The sequence below is a fragment of the Salmo trutta genome, chromosome 39 (assembly GCF_901001165.1).
Source record: "Salmo trutta chromosome 39, fSalTru1.1, whole genome shotgun sequence".
NCBI lineage: Eukaryota > Metazoa > Chordata > Actinopteri > Salmoniformes > Salmonidae > Salmo > Salmo trutta.
The window spans coordinates 3,760,481-3,777,689 of record NC_042995.1 but is presented as its reverse complement, the minus strand read 5'-3'; the positions used below and the strand labels follow the sequence as shown (position 1 = coordinate 3,777,689).

General features: G+C 44.0%; 1 protein-coding gene across 1 annotated transcript in view; it reads right to left on the bottom strand.

Annotated features, from left to right (window-relative positions):
* LOC115179836 (tetraspanin-7) overlaps positions 1-10,146 on the bottom strand; it is a 37,347-nt gene extending 27,201 nt beyond the window's left edge. The window contains exon 1 of the mRNA XM_029741664.1: positions 9,882-10,146. Coding sequence (XP_029597524.1) covers positions 9,882-9,962 — 81 coding nt within the window. The 5' untranslated portion in view covers positions 9,963-10,146. The remainder of the gene's footprint in view (positions 1-9,881) is intronic.
* Between the last annotated feature and the right edge of the window lie 7,063 nt (positions 10,147-17,209).

The following is a 17,209-nucleotide window of genomic DNA, read 5'->3' as shown; positions in this document are numbered from 1 at the left end:
CAGCAGTGTTGTTATTGGACAGGTGTAATAACAGGCAGCAGCGTTGTTTGGGTTTTGCACTGCCTGGCTCTCCAGTCCCACTGAGGGATTAGCAGCATCAATTTTCTCCTCTGCCTGTGCCCTGTGAAACTTCCTGGTATGGGATAGATAAGATATACTTCATATTGTTTACATATCTCCAGTGGAGGCATGGTGTCTGGAAATAAGCCTGTTTTTATTGACCTGGAGTCCAGCGTGACATTAGGCCTTGTGAGTCGCTAGCTAGCACAAACACGACACAAATGTTTCACAACAGGTGACAAGCCAGCCAGTGAGGAGCCTGTTCCCCTCCACCTGCTGAGTCAGGTGGCTGTCAGTGTGACCCCCAAATGGTTGGCCCCGAGACATTTCATTGGCACACAATTCACAGTGGAGGTGCCGTAGCCCATACCACAGTGGAGGTGCTGTAGCCCATACCACAGTGGAGGGGCCGTAGCCCATACCACAGTGGAGGTGCCGTAGCCCATACCACAGTGGAGGTCCGTAGCCCATACCACAGTGGAGGTGTCGTAGCCCATACCACAGTGGAGGTGCCGTAGCCCATACCACAGTGGAGGTGCCGTAGCCCATACCACAGTGGAGGTGCCGTAGCCCATACCACAGTGGAGGTGCCGTAGCCCATACCACAGTGGAGGTGTCGTAGCCCATACCACAGAGGAGGTGCCGTAGCCCATACCACAGAGGAGGTGCCGTAGCCCATACCACAGTGGAGGTGCCGTAGCCCATACCACAGTGGAGGTGCCGTAGCCCATACCACAGTGGAGGTGCCGTAGCCCATACCACAGTGGAGGTGCCGTAGCCCATAACATAGTGGAGGTGTCGTAGCCCATACCACAGTGGCCTTGCTGACACAGGGTCTCAGAAGCACATTCTGGGTTCTGCAGGCCTATGTGTTTACAAACATACTGGACATTCTGGAGGGTCTCACTTTCAGGGAGCGAAGTGAAATGTCTAGACGTGTACTAGATGTGTACTAGATGTTTACAAACAGCATACTGGACATTTCTGAGGTTCTTGCTTTCAGGGACTGGGCGAAAACATTGGAAAGACAGTTGGCTATCTGGAGGAGGATATCGTCTTGTTTAAAAGTCTTTTGAAGGGCACCATAGTGATTCAGCTTATAGTCTTTATTGATTCGTTTGTTGCAATTATTTTTAGTCATAAGGTATATTACATATGACATATTACAGTCACCTGATGGCTTTGCAGGAAAGCCAAACTTAATGTGTGAGCTGAGCACTACATGCATGTTAAAGACGTGAAGCACGGTAACACTCTCACGCCATCAGACAGGCAAACAGACATCAGTGCACTTAATATTCCCCCTGATCCAGCGGCTCACTGTCATTGGTCCACGGGTCAACAATGACTCATGTTTAATGTCTTCCTGTCGGATATAGCCTTCCTACTAGACCAGGGAATAGCAAGATCCCCTATGAATGCCACATCACTTATTGGGGGATCAAGCAACCCCCAGCCATAACTAGCCTTGCCCCTGGCCGGCCACTTGCCTAACCTCACACAGCCATGCATTAGCTATGGCCTTCTGAGTTTGCCTTAGAGGCTAGTTCTGGGAGTTGGTCGAGTATGACAAAAAACAACTCAATCTCTGAAATGGATCTAAATTCATGCAAAAATAGTGTATCTACTACAAGGAACACATGTTTTAAAAGATAAAGAGGCAAAACAAAGGATTAAAGGCCAGGTGCAAGAGGTTTAAAGGTCTGCTTTCAAAGCAATACAGATTTGGATATATGGCTTTAAATCGTCAACAATGGAGGACATATGCTACAACAACACTGCAGTGCATATTGTCTGTAGGTCTACAGCTGAATCTATAGTGATCACTAGTCTACAATATAATGCTCATCCAGAGTGTTGATTTGTGACAAGCGAACTGTTAAACTACTGTACATTTCCCATAATGACAATCAGTAGCGATGTGAAAGAGTTAAATGACCTAGCCATTGAGAATGCGTTTGTTGGGTGAGCGTCCAAATCACCACATGCTGAACATAGCTGAGATGCTAACATCTGCCTACTCACTCTACTGTGTTCACTCACACATAGGGAATTATGGCGAGCGATCAAAGTCAATCCAAAGCATTCAGCACCTCCTCCCTGACTGCAGGCTAATTTTAGGCCATATTTCATTACCAGCAACATGTAAAGCCCTGACTAAGAGTCAGAGACACTGTTTGTTCAACGTCTATTGGTTCTAAATCTAACACACCACACAATTACTGGAATTTTCAGCCACCTTGGAATTCCTCAATCACAGACTAATTGGTTGGATGGCCAGGACTGGATGACCTCTGTGGCTATTTGACCTTTGAACCCCACTCGGTTGGAAGTCTGAAGGGAAGTTCTTAATGAGATATTTTCTAGCTGCCTCAGTGATGGGCAGTTTGCCGGCTGCCCGGAGAGATCTATACACACCGAGACCAGAAGTTCATCACTCTAAATCCCTTACTTTCTTCAGTCTCTTGTGTAGTGTTACTGTAGGCCTTAGGCTCTTTTACTAATCATCTCTTCTGCAAGGGAGGTGAGGTCTTATTCATTCAATTCCCCTGTAACCTTCACTCTCCCAGTGTTTTACCCTTTAAAAGGGTCAATCCGCAGTTGAAACAATAACAAAGTGTGTACCCCGCCACTGTTTCGGTAAAAAGCTGAGGGGTGTTGCTGGAGAAATGTAACCACTCTCAAATTAATAGACAGAGCTATGTATGCAAAATGACTCATATCAAAAGTATAATTTTAACCATGTTTTGAGGCTTTATAGTGTTTGTTTACATTTACTTTGTTTACAAACATTGGAGTAAAACAAGGTTTTATTGCGGGTTCTGACGGGGTACGACAGTTGAACGAACCTCATGAGGCTTTTTTATGAGTTATATTCTTCACAAATCAATGGGTACATATCATTAATTTAGGAGTTAAAAAATGAATGTTGCAACTGCAGATTGCCCCATTTACGTTGTTTTCCCTTTCTGAGAAGAAAATAAGTGACCTTTGGACCAGTGTAAATGCTGTCGCCAAGCAACCAATGTGACTAAGCAGTGCCAGGCCAGATCCAGATCAGATCCAGGCAGCTCCTATCAGACAGATTTAATGCATTACCCGTTCGCTAACACAGCCGCGGCTAAGCCTTACACATTGTAAGCTTTAGCTGGAGCTTCTAAGGCCTAGCTTTCAGCCTGGAGACCAGAGGTTGCTTCCTCTTCCTCTTGAGGGCTTCAGTAATGGGATTCAGACAGAGGTGAGCTAGCTAGGCTAATGTCGGTCTGAGGAGGGAGTCCACCAGACGGTGGAGATGATGATAGCGTTGAGGGGGATTTGTAATGAATACTTAGTAACATATAAATGGAGGATCTTAATTTGATTAACCTGTTGCAGGACGCCTTTCTTGTAGTGAATTTCAGGGTTAAAAGGCTTCTGAAGTTTGTAATTTCCACTTTTCCAATTTTCCCTTAGGAAAAAATGTATTAACCCCTACAAAAATGTCCATTAATTATAATCCACATAATAATTCACATTTCCTGTTGCTGCAGGATTATTATCCTGCTGTATCAAACTGGCTCAAATGAAGATCCCACATTTGTATGAGCAGCACTAACAGAGTGGACAAGGAGGCGACTACTGATACGGTTGCCTGGGAGATGTGTGCTGGGCTGGTGCAACTGTTTGTCTCTGTTAACCATCCTTCTAGCTGGCTGAAGTAGATGGGTAAAAGTTTTAACTCCTTGTTTTTCATCTTCTCTTGAAGACATTTTAACCCATATTTTAACACAGAATCAACATTAGTTTTTTTTTTTTAAAGTATTTATTTGAAGTTGAATTCACGTTTGTTGACAATGATATATGAGCCAAAATTGAATATTGATCTGATGTCTTTGCTCAGATGGCAGCCTAGCCAATTTCCTATGATTATTTAGAAATAACTTTAGCTGAGCTCAGTCATTTAAATGCTGTACAATAAGACGCACAATCACATTCTCAGAGGAATAAGCCCCAACAAAAGCCTGCTACAGAGGGAACACAAAACACACAATACATTATGCTTCTTATTCCCATCTGGGCATTAATAATATGCATCCACAGCATGAATTAGGCCAAGTCTTAGGGCGTCTGTTCTTAGCCTACTGAACAAGCTGCTGTTCCTACTACACAGAGAAGCCTAATACCAAGAGGCTATGGGATTGTCTATCAATGTACTGCATCTGTAGGCTTGTTTCAGCAAATATACGCACAGTCTTCAAGCTACCTTCAAGGTATAGTTCATAGAAAACGTGTATATGAAGGGGAGAAACTCTGCAAAAGGGTATGGCCTGAGTGGATTTGAAAACATAAATGTTATCCATAAAATCACACCATTTTACACTCTTGGAAAGAAGGGTTCCATAAGGGCTCTGCGGCTGTCCCCAGAGGAGAACCATTTTTGGTTCCAGGGAGAACTCTTTTGGGTTCCATGTAGAACCCTTTGTGGAAATAGTTCTACATGGAACCCAAAAGAGTTCTACCTGGAACCAAAATGAGTTCTTCCAAGGGTTCTCTTATGGGGACAGCCGAAGAACCCATTTTGGTTCCAGATAGCACATTTTTTTCTAAGAGTGTACAAGTTGAAAACCAACCCATAAAAATAAGTCTGGCCAATGGTGACGGTGTACACTTACAACTCGAACCTAACGACAACTAGGTCAATCTTCAGTCCCTGCAGAAATCTTAATTGAGGAAATGACAGGCAGCCTGGCCCTAAATGAAGCCTATGAACCAGCTACCATGTTAGAGAGCAGAGTTACACGTTATTATCAGGTTAATTAGACGGTTAAAAGGTGCTTGTGCAAAACATTATTTCAAAATAAAAGTTATTTGTTGTCTTGACACTGACAGTCTTGTACCCAAAACGATATTTCTCCAAAATAACAGTAGTAAATCTAATAATGTGTCATGCCCTCCCTCTGCCGGGCGACGTCACCGGTCTACTAACCACCGGTCCTGGCAACCCACATTGCGCACACCTGCTGATAGTTCTCCTTGATTGCTCCCCCTTCATTTATCCCTCAGTTGTCTCCAGTCACTAGGTGTTATTGTTTTCTCTCACGTCATGTTTGTTCATTTGCTTCGGTTCTTTATTAAAATCACCTTCTTCACCTGTTTGCTGACTCCCGGCGTGTACGTTACACAATGCTAAGCCCTTGGTTTATTACAATGTGACAAACAGAGTGAGAAGTGCTGAGTAATTATGCCCAATTTGTCAGATACTCTCACAGTAATCATGCAAAGAACCTTTCTGGTACTGGTCCAGGCAACAGCAGAAAATAACAGATTGATAGCCAGGCTCTAGGTACACTCTTAGAAATAAAGGTGCTATCTAGAACAAAAAAGGTTATTCGGCTGTCCCCATAAGAGAACCTTTTGATGAACCCCTTTTGGTTCCAGGTAGAACCCTTTTAGGTTCCATCTACATGGAACCCAAAATAGTTCTACCTGGAACCAAAAAGGGTTCTCCTATGGGTACAGCCACAAAACGCCTTTGGAACACTTTTTTCTAAGAGTGTACCATTGTTGGGGTTGGAGCTCTTGGCATAGAAGTTAGAGACAAAAAGAGTAGGCACCCAGAGTAGAATGACAGCTGAGCTGCCTCAAACAACCTCCCCCTGCCAAGCTCTCAAACAACCTCCCCCTGCCAAGCCCTCAAACAACCTCCCCCTGCCAAGCTCTCAAAACAAGTAAGACAGCAGAGCAGTGGCACTCTGTCTCATCCTGTCTCATCCTGTCTCCTCCGGTCTCTGTTTATCTATCTCTCTCTGCAGTCCATCCTCGTACATCTGTCTGTCTGGCTGGGGAGGAAAACAGCCTCTAATATGTTTAGTTAAGCAGGCCATATGGCTTTCTTTGTCTAAGTGGCCCTCTGGTCAACATCAATGGAGTCTGCTTGTTGGAGAAGGAATGGGTCTATTTTAATACAAGTATAGCTGCAGCGGGTGGCTGGCTGGGTGGGTGGGTGCATCATGGTGGGAGCGTCAGGTAGGGTGGGTGGGTGGCTGGGCCAGGGTGGATGGGTCAGGGTGGGTGGGTGGGTGGGTGCGTCAGGCTGGGTGGGTCAGGGTGGGTGCATCATGGTAGGAGCGTCAGGGTGGATGGGTCAGGGTGGGTGGGTGGGCGCGTCAGGGTGGGTGGGTGGGCCAGGGTGGATGGGTCAGGTTGAGTGGATCAGGGTGAATGGGTCAGGGCGGATGGATCAGGGCAGGTGGGTCAGGGCGGATCGGTCAGGGCGGGTGCGTCAGGGCAGGTGGGTCAGTGTGGGTCAAGGTGGGTGGGTGGGTCAGGGTGGATGGGTCAGGGCGGATGGGTAAGGGCAGATGGGTCAGGCCGGGTGGGTGGGTGGGTCAGGGTGGATGGGTCAGGGCGGATGGGTCAGGGCGGATGGGTCAGGGTGGCTGGCTGGGTCAGGGTGGGTGGGTCTGGTTTGGTTGTTTAAGCAATAAGGCACAATGGGGTGTGTTATATGGCCATTATACCACGGGTAAGGGCTGTTCTGGATACAGCCGTTAGCCGTGGTATATTGGCAATATACCACAAACCCCAGAGGTGCCTTATTGCTATTATAAACTGGTTACCAACTTAATTAGAACAGTAAAATGTACTTTTTTGTCATACCCGTGGTTTACGGTGTTTCAGACAATCAGCATTCAGGGCTCAAACCACCCGGTTTATAATATTCAATAAGATACATACGTAGGTTGTTGCTGTTGCGCTGTGCATAGGACCTATAACATCAAACATCCCTCCAAAGCCCAACCCAACTTCAAGAAGCCAATAAACACAGAGAATAACATGTCAAAATTGAATGGGGAGAAAATGTGATCAGAACTACGATTACAGGTCCTATTGTGTCATGATGAACGAGTCAATTTTATTTGTATCCGACTCCCTCCACATTCTTGTATTGTAATGTTGCATCCCAGAGTGAAGACAATACCGGTCCACTACATATAATCTGAGCAATTCATCTCATTGGAGTGGGTCTTTCTGTTCAATCACAGTCTAAGTGGTAATGCCCTGTAGTCGATGTACTCCTTAAAGACGTCCTCCAGTGATTTTTTAAATTTTTCTGTTGAAAAGTGATAACCCAAGTATGAATACACTACAGTAACAAAAGTTTGGGGTCACTTAGAAATGTCCTTGTTTTGAAACAAAAGCACATTTTTTGTCCATTAAAATAACATCAAATTGATCAGAAATACAGTGTAGACATTGTTAATGTTGTAAAGGACTATTGTAGCTGGAAATGGCTGATTTTTAATGGAATATCTACATAGGCGTACAGAGGCTTATTTTCAGCAACCATCACTCCTGTGTTCCAATTGCACATTGTGTTAGCTAATCCAAGTTTATCATTTTAAAAGGCTAATTGATCATTAGAAAACCCTTTTGCAATTGTTAGCACAGCTGAAAATTGTTGTGCTGATTGAAGAAGCAATAAAACTGGTCTTCTTTAGACTAGTTGAGTATCTGGAGCATCAGCATTTGTGGGTTCGATTACAGGCTCAAAATGGCCAGAAACAAAGAACTTTCTTCTAGTTTGAGAAACAGACACCTCACAAGTCCTCAACTGGCAGCTTCATTAAATAGTACCGCAAAACACTAGTCTCAGTGTCAACACTGAAGAGGAGAATCTGGGATGCTGGCCTTCTAGGCAGAGTTCCTCTGTCCAGTGTCTGTGTTCTTTTGCCGATCTTAATCTTTTCTTTTTATTGGCCAGTCTGAGATATGGCTTTTTCTTTGCAGCTCTGCCTGGAAGGCCAGCATCCCGGAGTTGCCTCTTCACTGTTGACATTGAGACTGGTGTTTTGCGGTACTATTTAATGAAGCTGCCAGTTGAGGACTTGTGAGGTGTCTGTCAAATCCCCTCTCCCCTAACCACCACCACCATCACCATCCTTTCATTCACTACATAGGAGGTGACAAAAACCTCCTCCTGAGAAATCATGGTTGATCCTGTGACGACACATGCTGTAATCCTGTGAGATGACGTGAAAGCCTATTTCATCTGTATGTCCCCTTGCAGATATGGACTGCACAGAGGGTAGCAAGGTATTAGTCAGACCCCCATGGCCACGGATGGAGAAGGGGTTGAGGGACACTGGTCCTGGTTAAAAGTAGTGCACTATATATGGGAATAGGGTGCCATTTGGGACGCAGACACAGAGAATGTGGGTCACAGACATAGTAGATGGGATGGATGGATGGAGGGATGGATGGATGGATGGATGAATGGATGGATGGATGGATGAGATTAGAGCTGGAAATATGTGTTCGCTGATGGGAGGTGTGGGTTCTGCCTAACTGCCTCACTGATGCTCCAATAAGAACGGTAGCACCTTTTTTAAATTTAACCATTATTTAACTAGGCATTTATTTAACTAGGCATTTATTTAACTAGGCAAGTCAGTTAAAAACTAATTATTATTTACAATAACGGCCTCTAGCTATCAGTCTGGTTTGTTTAAAATAAGGAATTTGAAATGGTTTATACTTTTACTTTTGATACTTAAGTACATTTTAGCAATTGCATTTACTTTTAATACTTAAGTATATTTTTTACTGAGTGACTTTCACTTTACTTGAGACATTTTCTATTAGGGTATCTTTACTTTTACTCAAGTATGACAGCTATGCCTTGTGTAAGGGACTCCAGCCCCACTAACCTATGGGACTGACTGAGCCACGCCTACTCTCATCCATCACAAGCATATATTCCATATGGACCCATGTATGTAAATGCAGAGAGAGGGCATGCCCAGCCCTGTGCTAAAATAGCTGTAGACTACTGGCCTTTGATTACAACCTGGGTAACTTACCCCTTTCCTTCCTGTAAAGCAATAAGATCATTCATCCAATACAGTGAGACAAGTATAGGCTATCTCAATAAATAAGAGGCATAACACCCAAACAGTACTCTGTCTGTCTCACACACATCATTCAACCAATTGGGGTGGTGCTACAGGAGAGTTTACACATTTGCTTTAATGTGCACAGTGTCCATCATGGTACTTTGAGAACCTGCCACCATTAGATGCAAGGATGTTGGGTATCACATTATTTGGATAGTCCATCTGTAGATGCTCTACAGATTATCTACAGGCTATCAGTAACATTTCAACTAGCTATCTACTAACCCTAACCTTAGCACTAGCCCTAAACCTTATCCTAGCCCTAACCCTAACCCTTATGAAGCAGTTGCTTATCAACAGATAGTTTGTTGACAGTATGACCATCTGTAGAACATCTACAGATGGAAAATCCGGACTATCCAAATAAAGTGTGACCAGATGTTGATTAGGTTACCTGTTGGACTATTCTTAACATTCTTACAATAGCATGCGAATGTTATGTTATCCACTTAGAAAATCACAGGAAAACGAAGATATGTAAAAAAAATAATAATAATAATAATAAAAAATGTAAAAGATGGCTTCGTCAGCATTAGCGAAAAAATATTAACGACATTTCACATAATCAACATTTGTTTCAATATTTATAGCCCACTTGATACAAATATATTTCCTAGCCTACAGAAGAAAAAAACTCAAACGTTATAATAATGCTATCGTATAATAAAGATAACGGTCCACACAGCGCGCCCACTAATACACATGCGCTTGTTCCAAGGCAGCAGCTTGTGCGCACGGCACAACATCCGTTTTTTTCAACGTAAACTATTCAATCATACCGTTTACAAACTCAATCATACCGTTTACAAACTAGATTATTACCTACATATGACATTTAGGACGACGAGGACGTCAATAAACTATCGCTTTGTCATGTCTGCTTACCCAAAACACGAAGGAATAGACGACGAGGAGCGTTTTGAGGCAGGTTATCACTGGTTTGGTCTCCATTCTTCTTGATGCCATTCTCCAGTAAAATGGGGCGCTGGGTTTTCAGCGGGGCTGCGTTGCTGTGATTCTCCACTGGGCTTCGTTGGTTCAGTTGATCCACCCGCAGTCTTTCACAGCGCAGTCGCTCTCTCCTCACTGGCCGTAAATGAATGAGCTGCAGGTGATTCTACAGGCCTCGGACCTCTCCATGCGCCGTCTGGCGGGGTTCACGGGTTACTGTGAAAACCGTGATCAATGATTATTATGCGGTGTATATAACAGGTGTTACAAAGTCAATGAATCATTTAAAAATACGTGTTGCATTTTATGTGAAAGTCGTTACAAAAACATTATAATACTGGTTTAAAGACAAAGCCTATTTATTGCTCTTAAATTTTTTTTTTAACTATTAGGGGTACAACTATTGGAAAGAAATGAATCCACAAATTAAGCCAAGCATTCGCTAATGCTGACGAAGCCATCTTTTATTATTATTTTTTTACATATCTTCGTTTTCCTGTGATTTTGGAGAGTGACTAAAGTTCATGTGATCATCTGACAAGGTGTGAAAAGAGTTCACAGACTGGTAACAGAATTTACAGGCTGGTGTTCCATGTGAGATGCTTGAGATTGCAACTTATCGTGAACCCGCAAGGGAAAGATCTTAGCAACCAAAGGGGGCATAGGCTCCACAAACATAGTCTAATAGGCCAGTTAACCTCGTCCAGGCTAACTGTGAAGTCAGGAGGACTTCGAGAGTTAGGTGTTATAGCCAGACTTTGATAATGTGGTTAACAGGTAGTAAGCTAGCTAAATTAGCTTCTAGTGGTGTATTATTGTTTGGACTAGATGGGATACATTTTATATCAGAGTGAACTTTGAGTAGCAGGTTATGAGAATTGGGTTAAAGGGCCAGTGCAGCCAACAACTTGATTTCCCAGTGTTTTATAAATATATATTCAGGTTTGGGGAACGGGTGGGCCAGTCCATAGCATCAATGCCTTCCTCTTGCAGGAACTGCTGACACACTCCAGCCACATGAGGTCTAGCATTGTCTTGCATTAGGAGGAACCCAGGGCCAACCGCACCAGCATATGGTCTCACAAGGGGTCTGAGGATCTCATCTCGGTACCTAATGGCAGTCAGGCTACCTCTGGCGAGCACATGGAGGGCTGTGCGGCCCCCCAAAGAAATGCCACCCCACACCATGACTGACCCACCGCCAAACCGGTCATGCTGGAGGATGTTGCAGGCAGCAGAACGTTCTCCACGGCGTCTCCAGACTCTGTCACGTCTGTCACATGCTCAGTGTGAACCTGCTTTCATCTGTGAAGAGCACAGGGCGCCAGTGGCGAATTTGCCAATCTTGGTGTTCTCTGGCAAATCAAATCAAATCAAATCAAATGTATTTATATAGCCCTTCGTACATCAGCTGAAATCTCAAAGTGCTGTACAGAAACCCAGCCTAAAACCCCAAACAGCAAGCAATGCATGTGAAAGAAGCACGGTGGCTGGGAAAAACTCCCTAGGAAAAACTCCTGAGAAAGGCCAAAAACCTAGGAAGAAACCTAGAGAGGAACCAGGCTATGAGGGGTGGCCAGTCCTCTTCTGGCTGTGCCAGGTGGATATTATAACAGAACATGGTCAAGATGTTAAAATGTTCGTAAATGACCAGCATGGTCAAATAATAATAATCATAGTAATTGTCGAGGGTGCAACAAGCACGTCCGGTGAACAGGTCAGGGTTCCGTAGCCGCAGGCAGAACAGTTGAAACTGGAGCAGCAGCATGGCCAGGTGGACTGGGGACAGCAAGGAGTCATCATGCCAGGTAGTCCTAGGGCTCAGGTCCTCCGAGAGAAAGAAAGAAAGAAAGAGAGAATTAGAGAGAGCATATTTACATTCACACAGGACACCGGATAAGACGAGAATACTCCAGATGTAACAGACTGACCCTAGCCCCCCGACACATAAACTACTGCAGCATAAATACTGGAGGCTGAGACAGGAGGGATCAGAAGACACTGTGGCCCCATCCGATGATACCCCCGGACAGGGCCAAACAGGCAGGATATAACCCCACCCACTTTGCCAAAGCACAGCCCCCACACCACTAGAGGGATATCTACAACCACCAACTTACCGTCCGAAGACAAGGCCGAGTATAGCCCACAAAGATGTCCGCCACGGCACAACCCAAGGGGGGGGCGCCAACCCAGACAGGAAGACCACGTCAGTGGCTCAACCCACTCAAGTGACGCACCCCTCCCATGGACGGCATGGAAGAACACCAGTAAGTCAGTGACTCAGCCCCTGTAAAAGGGTTAGAGGCAGAGAATCCCAGTGGGAAGAGGGGAACCGACAAGGCAGAGACAGCAAGGGCGGTTCGTTGCTCCAGCCTTTCCGTTCACCTTCACACTCCTGGGCCAGACTATACTTAATCATAGGACCTACTGAAGAGATAAGTCTTCAGTAAAGACTTAAAGGTTGAGACTGAGTCTGCGTCTCTCACATGGGTAGGCAGACCATTCCATAAAAATGGAGCTCTATAGGAGAAAGCCCTACCTCCAGCCGTTTGCTTAGAAATTCTAGGGACAATTAGGAGGCCTGCGTCTTGTGACCGTAGCGTACGTGTAGGTATGTACGGCAGGACCAAATCGGAAAGATAGGTAGGAGCAAGCCCATGTAATGCTTTGTAGGTTAGCAGTAAAACCTTGAAATCAGCCCTTGCCTTAACAGGAAGCCAGTGTAGGGAAGCTAGCACTGGAGTAATATGATCAAATTTTTTGGTTCTAGTCAGGATTCTAGCAGCCGTATTTAGCACTAACTGAAGTTTATTTAGTGCTTTATCCGGGTAGCCGGAAAGTAGAGCATTGCAGTAGTCGAGCCTAGAAGTAACAAAAGCATGGATTAATTTTTCTGCGTCATTTTTGGACAGAAAGTTTCTGATTTTTGCAATGTTACGTAGATGGAAAAAAGCTGTCCTTGAAGCAGTCTTGATATGTTCTTCAAAAGAGAGATCAGGGTCCAGAGTAACGCCGAGGTCCTTCACAGTTTTATTTGAGACGACTGTACAACCATCCAGATTAATTGTCAGATTGAACAGAAGATCTCTTTGTTTCTTGGGACCTAGGACAAGCATCTCTGTTTTGTCCGAGTTTAAAAGTAGAAAATTTGCAGCCATCCACTTCCTTATGTCTGAAACACAGGCTTCTAGCGAGGGCAATTTTGGGGCTTCACCATGTTTCATTGAAATGTACAGCTGTGTGTCGTCCGCATAGCAGTGAAATTTAACATTATGTTTTTCGAATGACATCCCCAAGAGGTAAAATATATAGTGAAAACAATAGTGGTCCTAGAACGGAACCTTGAGGAACACCGAAATTTACAATTGATTTGTCAGAGGACGAACCATTCACAGAGACAAACTGATATCTTTCCGACAGATAAGATCTAAACCAGGCCAGAACTTGTCCATGTAGACCAATTTGGGTTTCCAATCTCTCCAAAAGAATGTGGTGATCGATGGTATCAAAAGCGGCACTAAGATCTAGGAGCATGAGGACAGATGCAGAGCCTCGGTCTGACGTCATTAAAAGGTCATTTACCACCTTCACAAGTGCAGTCTCAGTGCTATGATGGGGTCTAAAACCAGACTGAAGCGTTTCGTATACATTGTTTGTCTTCAGGAAGGCAGTGAGTTGCTGCGCAACAACTTTTTCTAAAATTTTTGAGAGGAATGGAAGATTCGATATAGGCCGATAGTTTTTTATAATTTCTGGGTCAAGATTCGGCTTTTTCAAGAGAGGCTTTATTACTGCCACTTTTAGTGAGCTTGGTACACATCCGGTGGATAGAGAGCCGTTTATTATGTTCAACATAGGAGGGCCAAGCACAGGAAGCAGCTCTTTCAGTAGTTTAGTTGGAATAGGGTCCAGTATGCAGCTTGAGGGTTTGGAGGCCATGATTATTTTCATCATTGTGTCAAGAGATATAGTACTAAAACACTTTAGTATCTCCCTTGAGCCAAGGTCCTGGCAGAGTTGTGCAGACTCTGGACAATGAAGCCCTGGAGGAATACCCAGATTTAAAGAGGAGTCCGTAATTTGCTTTCTAATGATCATGATCTTTTCCTCAAAAAAGTTCATAAATTTATTACTGCTGAAGTGAAAGCCATCCTCCATTTGCGAATGCTGCTTTTTAGTTAGCTTTGCGACAGTGTCAAAAAGAAATTTCGGATTGTTCTTATTTTCCTCAATTAAGTTGGAAAAATAGGGTGATTGTGCAGCAGTGAGGGCTCTTCGATACTGCACGGTACTGTCTTTCCAAGCTAGTCGGAAGACTTCCAGTTTAGTGTGGCGCCATTTCCGTTCCAATTTTCTGGAAGCTTGCTTCAGACCTCGTGTATTTTCTGTATACCAGGGAGCTAGTTTCTTATGACAGATGTTTTTAATTTTTAGGGGTGCAACTGCATCTAGGGTATTGCGCAAGGTTGAATTGAGTTCCTCGGTCAGGTGGTTAACTGATTCTTGTCCTCTGACGTCCTTGGGTAGGCAGAGGGAGTCTGGAAGGGCATCAAGGAATCTTTGGGTTGTCTGAGAATTTATAACACGACTTTTAATCTTCCTTGGTTGGGGTCTGAGCAGATTATTTGTTGCAATTGTAAACGCAATAAAATGGTGGTCCGATAATCCAGGATTATGAGGAAAAACATTAAGATCCACAACATTTATTCCATGGGACAAAACTAGGTCCAGAGTATGACTGTGGCAGTGAGTAGGTCCAGAGACATGTTGGACAAAACCCACTGAGTCGATGATGGCTCCGAAAGCCTTTTGGAGTGGGTCTGTGGACTTTTCCATGTGAATGTTAAAGTCACCAAAAATTAGAATATTATCTGCTATGACTAACGTCCTGCACGGTGTTGGGCTGTAAGCACAACCCCCACCTGTGGACGTCGGGCCCTCATACCACCCTCATGGAGTCTGTTTCTGACTGTTTGAGCAGACACATGCACATTTGTGGCCTGCAGGAGGTCATTTTGCAGGGCTCTGGCAGTGCTTCTCCTGCTCCTCCTTGCACAAAGGCGGAGGTAGCGGTCCTGCTGCTGGGTTGTTGCCCTCCTACGGCCTCCTCCACGTCTCCTGATGTACTGGCCTGTCTCCTGGTAGCGCCTCCATGCTCTGGACACTACGCTGACAGACACAGCAAACCTTCTTGCCACAGCTCGCATTGATGTGCCATCCTGGATGAGCTGCACTACCTGAGCCACTTGTGTGGGTTGTAGACTCCATCTCATGCTACCACTAGAGTGAAAGCACCGCCAGCATTCAAAAGTGACCAAAACATCAGCCAGGAAGCATAGGAACTGAGAAGTGGTCTGTGGTCCTCACCTGCAGAACCACTCCTTTATTGGGGGTGTCTTGCTAATTGCCTATAATTTCCACCTGTTGTCTATTCCATTTGCACAACAGCATGTGAAATTTATTGTCAATCAGTGTTGCTTCCTAAGTGGAGAGTTTGATTTCACAGAAGTGTGATTGACTTGGAGTTACATTGTGTTGTTTAAGTGTTCCCTTTATTTTTTTTGAGCAGTGTATATTTCCATACTATGAGGTTGCAATAATACTGTGAAATTGTGGAAATTATGACAATGCCGTTTTAGCTGTTTGAAAAAGTACACTTGTAATTTCAGCTTGCTTTGGTGGGATGGAGTTTGCGGGTAAATTAGTTAAAAGACCAAAGACCATAAGAAAGAGTTCCAAACCTCTGCCAATAACAGCTAGTTTTCAGTTTTCCCCTCCCCATTCAGACCACACCGACAGTCCTAGTAAAATTGTTTGAGAAATTGCTAGTATTTGCTAACTATTTTTGTTTATTTTTGACTATTTTAATTGAAAACAATCACATTAATTATGGTACTTCATTGTTACCCAGAAATTATTTGATATTGAGATAAAAAATAAAATGGCTGTATTGGAACTTTTCGGGCTCCCGAGTGGTGCAGCGGCCTAACGCAATGCATCTTAGTGCAAGAGGTGTCACTACAGTCACTGGTTCGAATCCAGGCTCTATCACATCCAGCCGTGATTGGGAGTCCCATAGGGCAGCGCACAATTGGCCCAGCGTCGTCCGGGTTTGGCCGGGGTAGGTGGTCATTGTAAATAAGAATTTGTAGTTAACTGACTTGCCTAGTTAAATTTATAAACTAAAAGGTTGGGTTAGGGTTAGCTAAAATGCATCATTTGACGTCAATTTGTATCCCATCTAGCCATGACTGTATATTATTAGCCGGCTAGCTAGCTATTTGAAATGTGATCGATGTTGTTTTTGTTCTAACAGAAACAGGAGCAGTCTTCACCTTTGGAAAAAGCAAATTTGCAGATAACATCCCTAGTAAATTTGGGCTGAAAAATGATGTACCTCTGAAAATCGCCTGTGGGGATGAACACACTGCATTGATAACAGGTCAATGACTGATTTACGTTTTCAAATTGATAGTAGTGATCAGAGTCATATGAAAATAGGCCTGCAATTCTGAAGAACATGCAACATCTGAAGTAAGATAAAAGAATTTGCTAAGACACCCTATCACACGTTTCAAATACATTTTTCTGCAAATGAACTGCTGCTCAACTGCAGCTGCTATTAGTATTAATGTCGCTGTTCCTGTAGCTTTCTAAAGTGGTTTTATTTATTTATTTTTCAACAGAGAATGGCAAGCTTTTCATGTTTGGCAGTAACAACTGGGGTCAGCTGGGTTTGGGATCAAAGACCATGGTGAACAAGCCCACTTGTGTGAAAGGTGGGTCTAAATTGCTCTCCCTTTGTTTTGGTTTAAAAGCAGTACTCTCTTGTATTGCTGTCATACACAGCTGCTTATCTCCCCTTGAATGTACTAGACAAGAGGGAGTGGGGGACGACAACAGACAATATAGCCACTGAAATCAAATGTCCCATGATGTTTTTCCCCCACAAAATTTGTTGGATTTTCTGTGGCTTAAACTAAGTGTTGATGATGCTGTTTTGTAAATTGTGAATGGGTATACTAGTAGCAGGAGACAAAGAGAGATTTGTCACTGCTGTAATCCCAATCTGGAGGGGTCTGTAATCTGGAATAATCTCCTGAGCAGGAGGGCAGCAGAGGAGAGAAAGAGAGGGTTGGACTGCTATTGTGGCTGATTGCAATCTGAAAATGGGTGTCTTTCTCATTCTTGTCTTTCTGTAAGCTTTGAAGTCAAAATGTGCGGCTTGCAGCCTGTGGAAGAAATCACACTATAGTTTA